This window comes from Myotis daubentonii, chromosome 1 (genome assembly GCF_963259705.1).
Source record: "Myotis daubentonii chromosome 1, mMyoDau2.1, whole genome shotgun sequence".
NCBI lineage: Eukaryota > Metazoa > Chordata > Mammalia > Chiroptera > Vespertilionidae > Myotis > Myotis daubentonii.
In genome coordinates, this window is record NC_081840.1 from 73,448,967 (window position 1) to 73,463,200 (window position 14,234).

General features: G+C 42.3%; 1 protein-coding gene across 1 annotated transcript in view; it reads left to right on the top strand.

The window, feature by feature from the left end:
- The window catches only part of RYR3 (ryanodine receptor 3), a 546,057-nt gene that overhangs the window by 246,143 nt on the left and 285,680 nt on the right, over nt 1-14,234 (top strand). The window contains 2 exon segments of the mRNA XM_059705681.1: nt 882-956; nt 2,957-3,113. Coding sequence (XP_059561664.1) covers nt 882-956; nt 2,957-3,113 — 232 coding nt within the window.

A 14,234-nucleotide genomic window follows, 5' to 3' on the forward strand; every position in this document is an offset into this window, starting at 1 on the left:
TTTACAGAATACCTGACCAATACTCCTCAAAACTGCCAGTCATGGAAAACAAGGAAAAAGTAAGAAGTTGTAACAGGCCAGAGGAAACGGGGGAAACTGCCAGCTAAGTGCATTGTGGTGTCCTGGAATGAATCCTAAACAGGCAAAAATTCAGTAGAGAAACTGGTGAAATCCAAATAAAGTTTTGAGTTTAGCTAGTGATGATGTACCAATGGTGGTTTCTTCATTTTGACATGGTTCCATTGTAATGTCAGATGATACCATTAGGAGAAACTGGGGGAGACTATCTGGGAGATCTCTGTACTATCTTTGCAACTTTTTTGTGAATCTAAAATTATTCCAAAATAAACATTTTATTTAAAAACACATTACAAGGTTATCTGATTGCAGGAAAGGAGACAACAGTACAGTAATAAAATCATGAACATTGTAGCCACTGAGCATAAAGTTTTGTTCCAAGCTTCCTTGAACAGTGGAAATGGATTCACACTGTGCTGCATATATGTTTTAAAAGTGAAAATACATTTTAAAAGATTTCAAACATCAAGGAACTTAACTTGAAAGAGCTGGAGCATTCAGCATCCAGTCTCATGTGACTGGGCTGTTTAGACTTCTGGTGTGGAAATGGAGATGATCTCTCCCTTTATACCTGATGGTCCGTGAGTGTCCAGACTATGTATATGGCAAGCAATTCCCTCACCTTGAGCACTTTTTCCCTTCGTAAGAGTGAGACATTGGGAAAGTGTGCCTCCCTTTGACTCTTGATTTTAGCTTTGCTGACTTAGAGAAACAGCAGTGTCTGAGCAGCCTCCGCAGGGAGCTGTCCCCTGCCCGGTGCTGATCGGTGTCATACAGGAACTAACCTCCAGCTCTGCTCACAGGAGGATATTCTATGAAGCAGGGGGAGCTGGGACACGAGCCAGATCTCTGTGGAGAGTGGAACCCCTACGAATAAGGTAACAAGGATCAGGATGGTCCTGTTTTCAAGATTATTTCCTTTCCTGGTACAGTCCATTCTCTTAAATATTTCATTTGGTTCAGATCACCTGACAAATTCTCAAAAGTTCTTGGCCCACATCTAAATCTAAAATTTTTGTAACTTTGTTTTTAAAGAACAACAACAACAACACACACACACACACACACACACACACACACACACACACACATTTCCAAGACCTCTGTTTTGATTAAGAAGCCAGCTGGCTCCTGCTGCCCTTGCAGTGGCTGGGTTAAAAAACGCAAGCTCTGATGTGACTGCTGAGAGCCATCAGCACTCTTCTCCCACTTGTTTTCTTAAACAGATTCTCTAGAATCCATATAGGTCTTCCTCTCAGTATCTTTGTTGGCTTCAGTGGAAAGTTAGCTTTAAATGACAGTGTGGTGGCTGTGATGGTATGAGGTAGGGAAGACTAAAACATTGTTGGAAACATAGTTGTGCAGAAGCAGTACTTACCAGAACTTGTCAGGAACAGTGTTGCACTTGGATGGAGGGAACACAAGGCTGAGACTTTGGAGCCACGTGCTTGAGTAAAAACACCTGGTCTGCAAATGCCAGGTACGGAAAGGAGATCCAGTTAAGTTCTGCACCTTTATTTTGCTGAGGGAGACTGCAAGTTAGGCTAGAGCTAAACTGCTTGGAATCAGAGAGGAGGATCAAGTGTTGCCATCTTGGTTTTCTTCTCTAGCTTTCTTTCTAGCTCTCTGCTCATTCTCCCCTGGACACATGTTCAAAGTAAAAGTCTCTCAAAGTGTTCTCAAAGTAATCCACTAGAGATCAGAAGAAAATATTGCAATTTTTCTTACACACACACACACACACTCAGATTTTTATGGAGAAACTCTGGAGATGGCTGTTTTAGGGAATACTGGTTTTAAGGAGCACCTACTTATTATCCGTTTGAGGTATTTACATTATTTTTCCAGCCCTGTTCAAAGTTACACTCTTATTCCCAGGATATTAGCCCGTGATTCTTACTTAATTGACTGTTATAAAAAGTCAAAATAAGTGTGTATGTAGAGTGCTAGTAACAGGTGTTTATTCCCCTAGCATTCTAAACATGAAGAATTTAAGCATTTTGACAATGGGATTCACTTGTGCTCCAATGTGTCAGATAAAGAGTTACATTAAAATTTTGCATATGTATCTCTTAAATGTTTTATTCTAACTTAAAAGATAAATGTATTACAGGTTATTCGGTGGATAATTTATCCCTGACACTTTAGTTTAGTGCCAAACTTTTTAATGTAGGACCATAAAAAGGTCAGCAATCAACTTATGGGAACTTTCTCATGTCAATCATTCTGCTTTACTTTTCTCCCATAGAATTTATTGCCATATAATATAATATAATATATAATATATAATATAATTAATATAATTAATATAATATAATTAATATAATATAAATTTATTTATCAGGCTTGTTTATTTTCTCCCTCCCTCTGGCAAGTGTAAGCTGAACAAATATTCTTACTGTTTCTCTGAAGATGAGATTCTTTGTGGTAGAAAATTGTTCAGGTTTAGATGGCACATTTAGAAAGGCTTTGCTTTCCCAGAAACAGGTTTCTCTTGAAAGGCAACCTTCCCATTCTTTTCGTGGTTGGTTTGTTGTTGGTGATTGTTGTTGTTGTTGTTGTTTTCATTAAGATGCTTCAGTAGAGTGAAAGAAAAATTGAAAGCTTGGAACTTCCAGTTACATTAAACTATTGCCCTGCCTGCCCCAGGATCATGTTCCTTGTTGGAGTTCTTAAGAGAGGTCACAAGGGAGCACCATGCTTTGTTTTATGCGGACAGGAAATCCTAGAGCAAACCAGGAGACTGGTGCTTTGTCCTGTAGGGGATGACCCCAGAAGGGTTATGAGCCTGCTAGCATGTGTATGAAAGCTCAGGATAAATGTTGAAAAGGACTTATCTTTGTGTAAAAGCAATTCCTTGTCTGTTTCACCTGCCCAGCTGGAGTGGCAGTAACATCAGATGGGGCCAGGCTTTCCGGCTGCGGCATCTCACCACAGGCCACTACCTGGCCTTGACTGAGGACCAAGGCCTTCTACTGCAAGACCGGGTAAAGTCAGACACCAAGTCCACAGCCTTCTCTTTCAGGGCATCAAAGGTAAGGTCTGATGAAGTGAACTTTGACCTTGTTCTAAAAGCAAAAGCTCTGAACCATCCAGGTAGAAATCTGACTGAAAAGAATGTAGGCTGGAGCAAGCTACATTTGGAATTTAAACCTATAATAATCACCTCATTTCTGTATCTGTTGAATTGAGTTCATAGAGGAATGTGGTACCTTAGATGTAAGTTGACATCTTAAGAGAGACGTTAAAGGAGAGTGAAAAGTAAGAGAAAACAAAAGGGTCACAGGCATGGACATTATTGCTCAGAGGCTAATGGAAATATTAACATTTCATTCTGGTTTTTAATACTTTAAGTCAAATACTTCATTCCTATACAACAGAGGTAACATGGATCTATGAGTTTCAGTGCTACATTTGTTTGAATCAAGAAAATTATTTCTTTCAGAAATATTTAGAGAAGACATAATTCTGGATGTGGCACTTTTTTTCATTATTATTGAAAGTATGACATAGGTCCCCTTTTTTCCCCACTTACCCTACCCCCACCACCCAACCCATGCCTTCTCCACACTATTGTCTGTGTCCATGTGTTATGCATATATGTATATAAGTTCTTTGTTTGATCTCTTCCCAGCTACCCACCTAACCACACCTGTCTTCCCTCTAAAATTCGACAGTGGACATGACATCTTCTTACAGTTATTTGCATTGTACCAAGTTATCCATACCTTTCTCATCATTTTCCTAGGTCATCTCTTCTCTCCATATCTCTTAGCTCTCACCTATTCATCCCCAACCTTCATTAAGAGTGGACCTTGTGTTAGTTAGTTTAACCCCAAACATGTAGCTTTTGCCATTTGACATGTTTATGGAGAACTATTTTTTAACTTCTACCTTGAATGTTCAGCCATGTTTTGACTCCTCATAACTCAGAGGATCTAGTTGGATGGTCAGAATGGCAGGCTGAGCTAACTTTTGATGGACAGTGGGATGTTTGGTTGCTTTATGATTGTTCTGGAAAGATCATCCAAGCATAAGAAAGGCTGTGCATGGACGTATGCATTTTATCAGGGAGTCTGCTCCTCGTGAGAGGATAGCTCAACATCTCCTTGGTGAGCTTCATCTCTAGTTTCACTCCTCCTTGCTCTTTTCTGGAAACAAATCTTGAATTGTGTTCTCAACATGATTTTAGAAAAGGGTTATTGATTATTCTGTTCGTGTAGGACTCAGCTTGAAGCTGACAGCCCAATTTTCTATGGGGCATCTCTTCCTCCTAATGAATCAGAGGAGGACAGGCTTTCAACACTACCCATTTTTTAGCAGGGGCCTCAGACTCGTTTTCCTTTTTCCACAGTCCTATAGTCTTTTGAGGCAGCAAGCCTCTTTAGCATACATATAGGTTTTTCTCCCCAAAATTGACCTATATCAAAGTTAGGCTTTTTACATACCATATTTCAAATATTTCAAGATGTGAGCTTCCTGCCCTAAATTCCTCACTGACATTACCTTCATTTTCTGCCTCTCTTTCAATCGTGTGTTGGTTCCTTGACTTCATTCTGCTTTTCTGAGCACATCTCTTTCATGCTACTCTCACTTTTGTTTATTTATTTAAAGATTCCCAGCACAAGAGGATTTTAAAGATCTATCTATCTGTCTATGTAATTTATATATATCATATATATATATATATCATAGATAGATAGATAGATAGATAGATAGATAGATAGACAGACACATATATATGGTAAAACATTTTGGCCTCCAGGAGGTGGTTTAGGGTAGTAAAGTTTGCTTTAAAAAAAATCACTGAAACAAAGCAATGGAAAAGTCCTAAGAACAGAGATAAACAAGATCAAATTCTCCCCTAGGACACAACTGGGACATGGGTGTCAGGTCTGGGGTGAGAGTGGGTAAAGGGAGGCTGGGGGATTAGAAAATAAGAAATGACTCATCATGGCTGATGTCCAGGTAAATGCCTTTCTAAGAATGGCTGCTTGGCTTTTCTCTTATTTGAACCCTCTACCCCAGCCTCCTCAGCCCACTGTAGATGTGCTGACACTGAACTTTACCATTTCAGAAAGGGCCCCTCTGTGACAGCAGATGAGTCTGGTGGCCTTCCAGGCAGCTGGCAAGATCCTGTTTCAAGGGGACTCTGCATTCACTCCTTTCTTGGGCAACCTTGTGGAGTATGGCTCAGTGCTATGCCCTGGTCTCAAGGGAAAATCAGAAAAGCTCAGAACACCATAGAAAGTCCTTATAATGCTCCTTCCACTTGGCACCACTCTGGCCTGTGAACACATTCTACCCTCAGGAGGCTCACTGACTATTGTCCCAAGTCCCTTCATTCCTATGCACATGGAGATAAGCAGCTAATGGCTGAACGTCATTGAGGCACCTTGGGGGCTGCCAGCATAGCAGAGCTGGATGGAAAAGTCACCCATAAGTCACATCGTCCTACACGTGGTAGTGTGGCTGTATTTTGTTGAAGTTACTGTGTTAGAGGTTTTAAATAACTCTCAGTGCAACAGTATTCAGCCCAGCTACCTTCCTTCTAATTTGAAAGGAACTGACGTTAAAATGGCCTACACTCTGTGCAGGCCAAGATATGGCTGTGTCCTCACAGGCGATCAGGGCTTCCTTGGGACATGGTGTGAGTATGACATTAACTGTGCAGCTACACAAAAGAGAGAATGTGTGGGAACACACGGTTCTGCCTTGCACAATCCAGAGAGCTCCTGGGGAAGAATGCCAGCAATGCCTTGATTTCTCTGGGCCTCCAGCTTCCTCCTTAGTGAATGTGTCTTACTTCACTCAGTGCAGGCTCTCCTCTGTAAGTGGGCTCTCCAGCATGCTTCCTCTCACTGGGGAGTAGTCATGGTCCCCCACAGAAAGAACTGTGTTCTTGTTTTTCAGTGGTGTGAGGGCATTGAGCCATCTTGCCAGCATCTGCCTATTCCAGGTGTTATGTGATAGAGACGATGAGAGAGTGCTTTAGGCTCTTCAGGCTCGGGTGGTGGCTCAGGGGTTGGGGGCACTCATTGGACAGGCTGGGAGGTAGAGCTAGGGTGCATTGTTGCCTTTGTTAATAGGGTTGGGTAGGGCATTCTTCTGATCCTCTCTGTATGTTGGAGAATCTAGAAGACAGAAAAGACACTCCCAGAGGAGCACTGTTTGGGCTCATGTGTTCTGGTTATCTGGGCTGTGAGTCATTTGACAACGATGTGCTTCCCACTCCATGCTTCCTGTCGAGGGCTTTGGAATAGCTGCAAGTGTGTTACCATGCTTAGCAAGCTGCTCTTATGAGAAAGATGGCAGGTGCCCCTGTGAATCTTGAACAGGGGTGTGACTAAGCCTTAGTGGAAGGTGATCAGACCAAGCAGCTGCTAGTCATTGGCATGGCCTGGCTCAGACAGACTCAAACTGAGGTCTTTGAGCAAGCTATGTGAACATACAGGGTGAGGCAAAGTAGGTTTAGAGTTGTTTGTATGGAAAATAATACAATAATTAATAAAACAATAATACAAGAATAAACTGTTTCACATACAACTGTAGCCCTACTTTTGCCCCACCCTGTACAGAATAATGAGCAGAATATGATTCTGCTCAATGTTTTTTCCCTTGTCCATGTCTGGGATGTATTGTTGCCTCCAAACTGCAGCATCAAACGTTATTCCTGTAATCTGGAAGGGGTGTGGGAGAAGATAGAGCATGGCCTCCAGGTCGCCTAGATCTAGCCTTGACCCTCATGTATCATGTGTGAGATCTTAACCAAGTTGCACCTCATTTGAAGCCTGTCATAAAAGTTTAAGATCAGACCCCTGCCCACCCTTCCATCATGCCTGTTGTCACTCACTCACCATTGCCTTGAACTTTATCATACTAAACATCTGTCAGTCTTCAAACGTGCTGTTTATTTCTCACCACCAAACCTATACCTAAAATGCTTTGTACCCCTCCACATGCTTTCATGAGTGAACTCCTCATCCTTCCAGGTGAGTGTCAGATGCCTTTACAGGAGCAAAGCTCTCCCTTGTCCTCCAGTGGGCCCTGTTCCTGATTCCATTACAGTCATCACTACTAGCTTGTCAACCAGGAGCCTTGGATGACAAGACCACACATACCTCCCCCTTGGTTCAAATCTCTCAGCTCCCAGCACAGTGTGGAGCATGTATGTTAGAAAATCGCTTGGTGAAGGGACAGATGAATATGATCACACATTAAAACAGAGTGAAATCCATTTTATTCTAACCCCTGCCATCTTCATAAAAGTATTCTGTCATCACGGTGCAATCATTTTGGGTCATAACATTCTTTACAATCATTGAGGGAGAGAGATTTGTTATTTTGAACATCTAAGTCACATTTCTATGAATTTGATTTCACATCATCTTTCCATGCTCTCGACATTGTAAGGCCGTTCCCCAGGGACTGTCAGATAACGTGATTTAATATTTACTCTGACATGGCAGCACTGTCTATTTAGATGTCATGTCTCAGCATCAGTTTACAACACTGAATTCATTTCAGAGAAGAACAAATTAATGTTCAAGCAGATCTTGAATAAAGGATTGAGATAGAACCTCAAATTGTGACTATTTTATTGCATAAATGCATAGAGTTATCACTGTTCCCCATTAGAGGACATTTTCCCTCAGTGTATAAAAATCTGAAATTCTCTTTAGTTACCATTTAGCAAATATCTACTATGTGCTAAGCACTCTCTTCTTCCCTACCACTCACTGCTCTCTCTGCTGGGTGTGCAAAGCATCCCTGCATACTGGACCCTCAGGTGCCCTTTAACCTCTGTGGCCCAAAACAAATGGCAGCTGGGCTCATGGTCCCTCCATCAATGGAAAGGTTCATGCTGAAGTAGTGCCCTTGTGCCAGGTTCCTGGCATGTTCCGTTTCCTCACCACCCTGTCAGCTGGGGGAAGAGAGGGTATGGAACAAACGAGGGAGGAGGAGAGGAGAAAATTTACTTTAAGATCCAAACCTCTAGGGACAGCACCACTGCCTGACGTTTATTGTAAATAAATCTACAAAGATATTTTTTTATTATTTTAAACTTATGCTTTCCCCAGTTTTTACTGTTCAACATGGACCAAATAAGCAGGAAAACCATGGGCTTTGAAGTGGGAGAAACATGGCCTTGAATTTTGGTTCTGCCATTTGCTGTTAGCTTTCATGTTCCTCCCTAAAAAAAATGGGGGTGAAGAACTGTGCCTTGGAGGATTGTTGTGAGGATTCGACGAGGCCAAGAAGATGACCTGGGAGTCTGCCTCCTTGTGCATGAAATATCAATAGTGCTGCCTACCTGACAGGGACAGGAGGGATTGATTTGCAAGGATGGAGGAAGGAGCTCAACACAATGATTTCCACTCATTGCACCTTCACGAACGAGGCAGACACATCCACTCCTTCTGCATGCAGAGGCCCTCCCTTGTCAGCCAACCAGCAGAGGCTCTGAAGCCAGCCAGGCTCTGGTAGTGTCTTTTTAAATTCATTTGAACATCAGAAATTCAGGAAAGGACTGTATTGGTGGAGAAATGAATCCAAAGGTGATTTCTCAAGTATCTCCAGAGACATCTTGGAAGAGTGGGCTAAGCAAGGCTTTCTTGATCGCTTACTCCAGCACCCATGAATAGGCCCCATCTTCCCATATCTACTCTTCTTCTGAAACATTTTGAGTGCTTAGACAAGGGGTCCTCAAACTTTTTAAACAGGGGGCCAGTTCACTGTCCCTTAGACTGTTGGAGGGCCGGACTATAGTTTAAAAGAAAAAATTATGAACAAATTCCTATGCACACTGCACATATCTTATTTTGAAGTAGAAAAACAAAATGGGAACAAATACAATATTTGTATTTCCATGTGGCCCGCGGGCCGTAATTTGAGGACCCCTGGCTTAGACTGTTGGAAAGGAACTTTGTTGCCCTCTGTGGATGCAAATGGCTTAACTGTGTCAAATAACAACGAATTTTACCCTAATTAATACAGATGAATTAGGATTTTCTCTGTTCAAGATATCATGCTCTATCCTAATGCCATAGCTGACAACTCACTCACCTCTAGCCTTGTTCCTCTTCAATCCATCATTTACACAGCTGCTGGAACAGTTATTCTAAGATGCAACCCTTGTGTTATCCCCCTGCTTAAAATCCTCAGTAAATTTTATCACCTACACTGGCTCTTCCAGAAAGGTATTCCAAGCAATAATTCTATGACAATTAAATTTAATACGACCTTAAATAGACTTCAGCAGGTTTTTTTTTGGATCTTTTTGTTGTTGTTTGCTTTTTACTGTAGTACTCATAAGACTCCATGTTATACTATCCTAATGTTCCCTTTGACTTCTAAAAGAAGATATCTTATTTGTCCAGTGTCCTATTTTCCCACAGAAACTTTGTTGACATTGAGAAACATGAACCTATAGTATAAAGTTCATAGTCCTTGTTCAGGTCTCTTTCAAGATTCCCACCTTCTTCTTACTCACTATGTTATTCTCCATCTTCATAGAATGCCATATCCTTCCATATCCCTTCTCTCCTCTCTCTCCTGGCTGAGCTCACATAAAGTGTCAATCTTGAATAAAATCATCTATAACTGCCCAGGCAGTCTGAGTTTTCTTTCTTCCAACCACCTATTAGACCTTGAATATAAACCATATCACCTTATCTATCTATATATCTCTATATCTATATCTATATCTAATCTATCTATATATATACATATATAGATATGTCTATCTACCTATCTATCTATCTATCTATCTATCTATCTATCTATCTATCTATCTATCTAATTAGAGGCCTGTTGCACGACGAGATTCGTGCAATAGGCCTTCCCTTCTCTTGGCTGCTGGCACTGGTTTGCCTCTGGCACCTGGGACCCAGGCCTTCACTCTGGCCAGGCTCTGGCTGGAGCCAGCCCTGGAGCCATCAGGCTTTGCTGCTCCAGCCCTGGGGCTGTCAGGCTTCGCTTTGCTGCTTGGAGCCTATATATGCAAATTAACCGCCATCTTTGTTGGGTTAATTTGCATACTCTCCTGATTGGCTGGTTAGCATAGTGAAGATATGGTCAATTTACATGTTTGTCTATTATTAGGTAAAATATATATATACTAGTAAAAGTCATATATAAAAGCCAAGTGACCAGAACAACTAGTCACTATCACGCGCACTGCAGCTGGCCAACCAGCCTGATCGGGGGTGGGGCCAGCTGGCCAACCTTCCGTGTTCCCTCTCCCTGGCCAGCCTAGCCCCAGTTGGCCTCTATTGGGGCGGGCCAGCTGGACCACACCCATGCATGAATTCATGCACCGGACCTCTAGTTGTCATTATAAATTTGTATATACAACTTCTAAAGTTTTTACAAACCCAAAGCCATTTTTCATAAAATAATAGCATATATTTTCAACTTATTCTTTATCATAACCTTCAAACAACTAAAACATTAACATAATTGATATGTATCTATGATAATGGTAATCATTCAAAAAAGTATGCTCAACTGACAAATGGGCTTTGGATTTACACTTGCTTTTGAATTCTGTTTGACTACTTACCAGCAACTTGTTCAAACTCTGCAACCCTCAGTTTCATCATCTATAAAGTGGGAGACATAAAAACAACAGGGCCATTGAAAGGTTTAGTAAAAGTGTTCTTAAAGTGTCATATATAATAAATACTACTTTGTGGGTCCTTGGTAAATTCACTTGATGATGATGTCACTGTGAAGTGCTTAGAAAAATACTTTATTCAAAGTAGGCACTAGACAAACACTCATTCCAGTTCTTTTTCATATCCTAGAAAGCTTAAATCAATCTGGAGAGCAGCAACCTAGTCATCTAAACCAAATATTTATGTGATAATCATAATGTGGTCATAAGCATTTCCTTAGTAAGCTCTCAATGAAAGTAGGGATAATGATTATTCTTATCCTTCAACACACATTAGAATAAGTAACCTGTTCCTTCTTGGAATCTAACACAGGAAAGATTGTGCAGATAAACAGATAGACAAATTGATGCCCATAGACCAAGAAAACAAAAAACAAATTATTTGCAACCTATTTTAAGCAGAGTATTGTGTGAAAAACAAAGACAAGCAAATCCCAGTCTTGCCCTTGGTGAGTTTTCAATGTGGCAGGGAACAGGAAGTGTACGAGCAAAGGGTTCATATTGCAGAAGATGTTAAAGAGCCCCAAGACAGGTGCCATAAGATCAAAGAAAATCTAAAGGATCTGGGAAAGGCTTGATGGATAAGATGTGAAGATGCAGAAGGGAGGCATGGGAGTTCCAAACAGAAATTATCTACACTAATAAAAGACAAATATGCAAATTGACTGTACCTTCGCTACACCTTAAGACATGCCCACCAGCCAATCAGAGTGACTATATGCAAATTAACCCAACCAAGATGGCGGCCAGCAGCCATGAAGCTGGAGCAAGCAGGAGGCTTGGTTGCCCTAATGATGGAGGAAGCCAAGCTGCCATGGCAGCTCTGAGCTCCACTCAAAGCAATAGAGTTTCAATTATAGAAGGTAAATAAACCCCAGATACCAGCTTTCAGCCAGCTGTGGCCATGGAGCTGCAGTGAGCAGGAGGCTTCCCTTCCACCCGCCCTGGCCAGCTCTGAGCTCCACTCAAAGCAACAAAGTTTCAATTATAGAAGGTAAATAAATACCAGAATAAAAAAGAAAAAGAAAAAAACCAGAGGCTGGGAGCTTCCATCGCTGGAATGGCTTGGCCAGCCTGAAAACGGCCCTCAGCCCCTCAACCAGACTGTCCAGGCACCCCAGTAGGGACCCTACCCTGAAGAGGTTGTGACCAGCTGCAAACAGCCATCAGCCCCTCACCCAGGCTGGCCAGGCACCCCAGCAGAACAACCCCACCCTGAAGGGGCTGTGGGAAGCCTGAAAACAGCCCTCAGCCCCTCACCCAGGCTGGGCACACCCCCATGGGGTGAGGGTCCCCACTGGAAGCGTGGCCAGCCTGCAAACAGCCCTTAGCCCATCACCCATGCTGGCCACACCCCCATGGGGTGAGGGTCCCCACTGGGGGCTTGTCCAGCCTGCAAACAGCCATCAGCCCCTCACCTAGGCTGGCCAGGTACCCCAGTGGGGACTCCCACCCTGAAGGGGGTGTGGCCAGAATGAAAATGGCCCTCAGCCCCTCACCCAGGCTGGTCAGGCACCCCAGTAGGGACCCCCTACCCTGAAGAGGCTGTAGCCAACCTACAAACAGTCATCAGCCCTTCACCCAGGCTGGCCAGGCGCCCCAGTGGGCCCCTACCCTGATCCAGGACACCCTTCAGGGCAAACCAGCAGGCCCCCACCTGTGCACCAGGCCTCTATCCTATATAATAAAAGGGTAATATGCAAATTGACCCTAACAGCAGAACGACTGGGAATGACTGGTCTCTGTGACACACACTGACCACCAGGGGGCAGATGCTCAATGCAGGAGCTGCCCCCTCGTGGTCAGTGTGCTCCCACAGGGGGAGCTCTGCTCAGCCACAAGCCAGGCTGATGGCTGCAAGAACAGCAGTGGTGGCAGGACCTCTCCCGCCTCCTCAGCAGTACTAAGGATGTCTGACTGCAGCTAAGGCCTGCTCCCCGCTGACAAGTGGACATCCCCTGAGGGCTCCCTGGCTGCCAGAGGGATGTCTGACTGTCAGCTTAGGCCCAATCCCCCGGAGAGCGGGCCTAAGCCAGCAGGTGGTCATCTTCCAAGGGGTCCCAGACTGTGAGAGGACACAGTCCAGGCTGAGGGACCCCCTGAGTGCACAAATTTTTGTGCACCAGGCCTCTAGTCATGTCAATAAAGATCCAGAGGAATGGAACACTTCACTTTTCAAAGCACCATAGGCCAATTCAATTAAAGCATATGGTATATAAAAGTTAGAAATGAGAATTCTGTAGGCACTAGGGAGTTATTGAAAGAGAGTCATTGGATTAGTCCTCTCCTTTGGGAAGGTTCCATTTCCAGGAGAAGAGTACATCTGGGGCATATTCAAGTGATAACAGAGAAGGGAGCATTATTTCATGCTCCAGTCAGAAGAAAATGCCCAGCCTGCTGTCCACCAAACCAGGCTTCTCTCTATTGTGGACTACTCCCTTTCCTTAATGATATGTCACTGTTGTTTAGGTTTTGGTTGAGTAGGCTTTATTGTTGGTTTATCTGTATATGTTAGATTTTGTTGTTGTTGCTCCTGTTCTTTTAAATTAGAAGCAGCCACTGCAGTGACTGTCATAAAATTTGGGGAGTTAATGCTATTTTGTAAAAGCAAAGACACAGTGAGACACTCCATTCTCTATATAATAATGATCCATTTATTTCAGAGACTCTAGAAAAAAATCCTAGATTTTTTGTTTGTTTGGCAAAATCATATTTAAATAAATGAAAAGTGAAAAAGAAATGAAAAGTCCATCATCCTGGACAGTTTGGGAGCATCTACTGTTTTAACTGTGAGCTCTTCGAGATCAGTGTAATAATTTACATTTACCTGTTGTGGTATGCATTATTTTTATTTTGCTGCACTGCCTATGGTTACAGAACATGCTGGAGATGAAAACTTGACATACTTAAATCTTTCACTGGCCTGAGTAGCTTCAGAATTATGGGTATTTCTGAAGTGGAACTCAAGTATTCACTGTTTTGTTATCTTTATTTAGAATAAATGTACTCTTAACCACTTGCCTATAAAGAAATCCTAATATATCAAATTCTATTTTCCCATTAGATTTTTTATTGGAAAGCCGGAATAAAATCAAAATAAGTTTCTTTGGAAATCTTTGTGTTGAGAAAGAGGTCATATTTAACAATCCAGCCAATGTTTCAACATACATTTAAAATAAGAATTTCTTCTGAAGTGTTAACATTGCTCAAAATGATCCTATAAATATGTTAAAAATAACTAATTTTACTTTTATGAAGGTTTGAAGGAAAAGAAATAAGGGCAGAAATGAAAAATATATTAGGGGGTGTGGGAAAGAAGAGATCATCCAGAGAACTTATATGCATATATGCATAACGCTGAACACAGGCAATAGTAGTGTGAAGGCCTGGGGAGGGGACAGGAGCAGGGAGAAGGGAGGTCAGTGGGGGGAAAAGGGGACATCTGTAATACTTTAAACAATAAAGATAAATTTTAAAT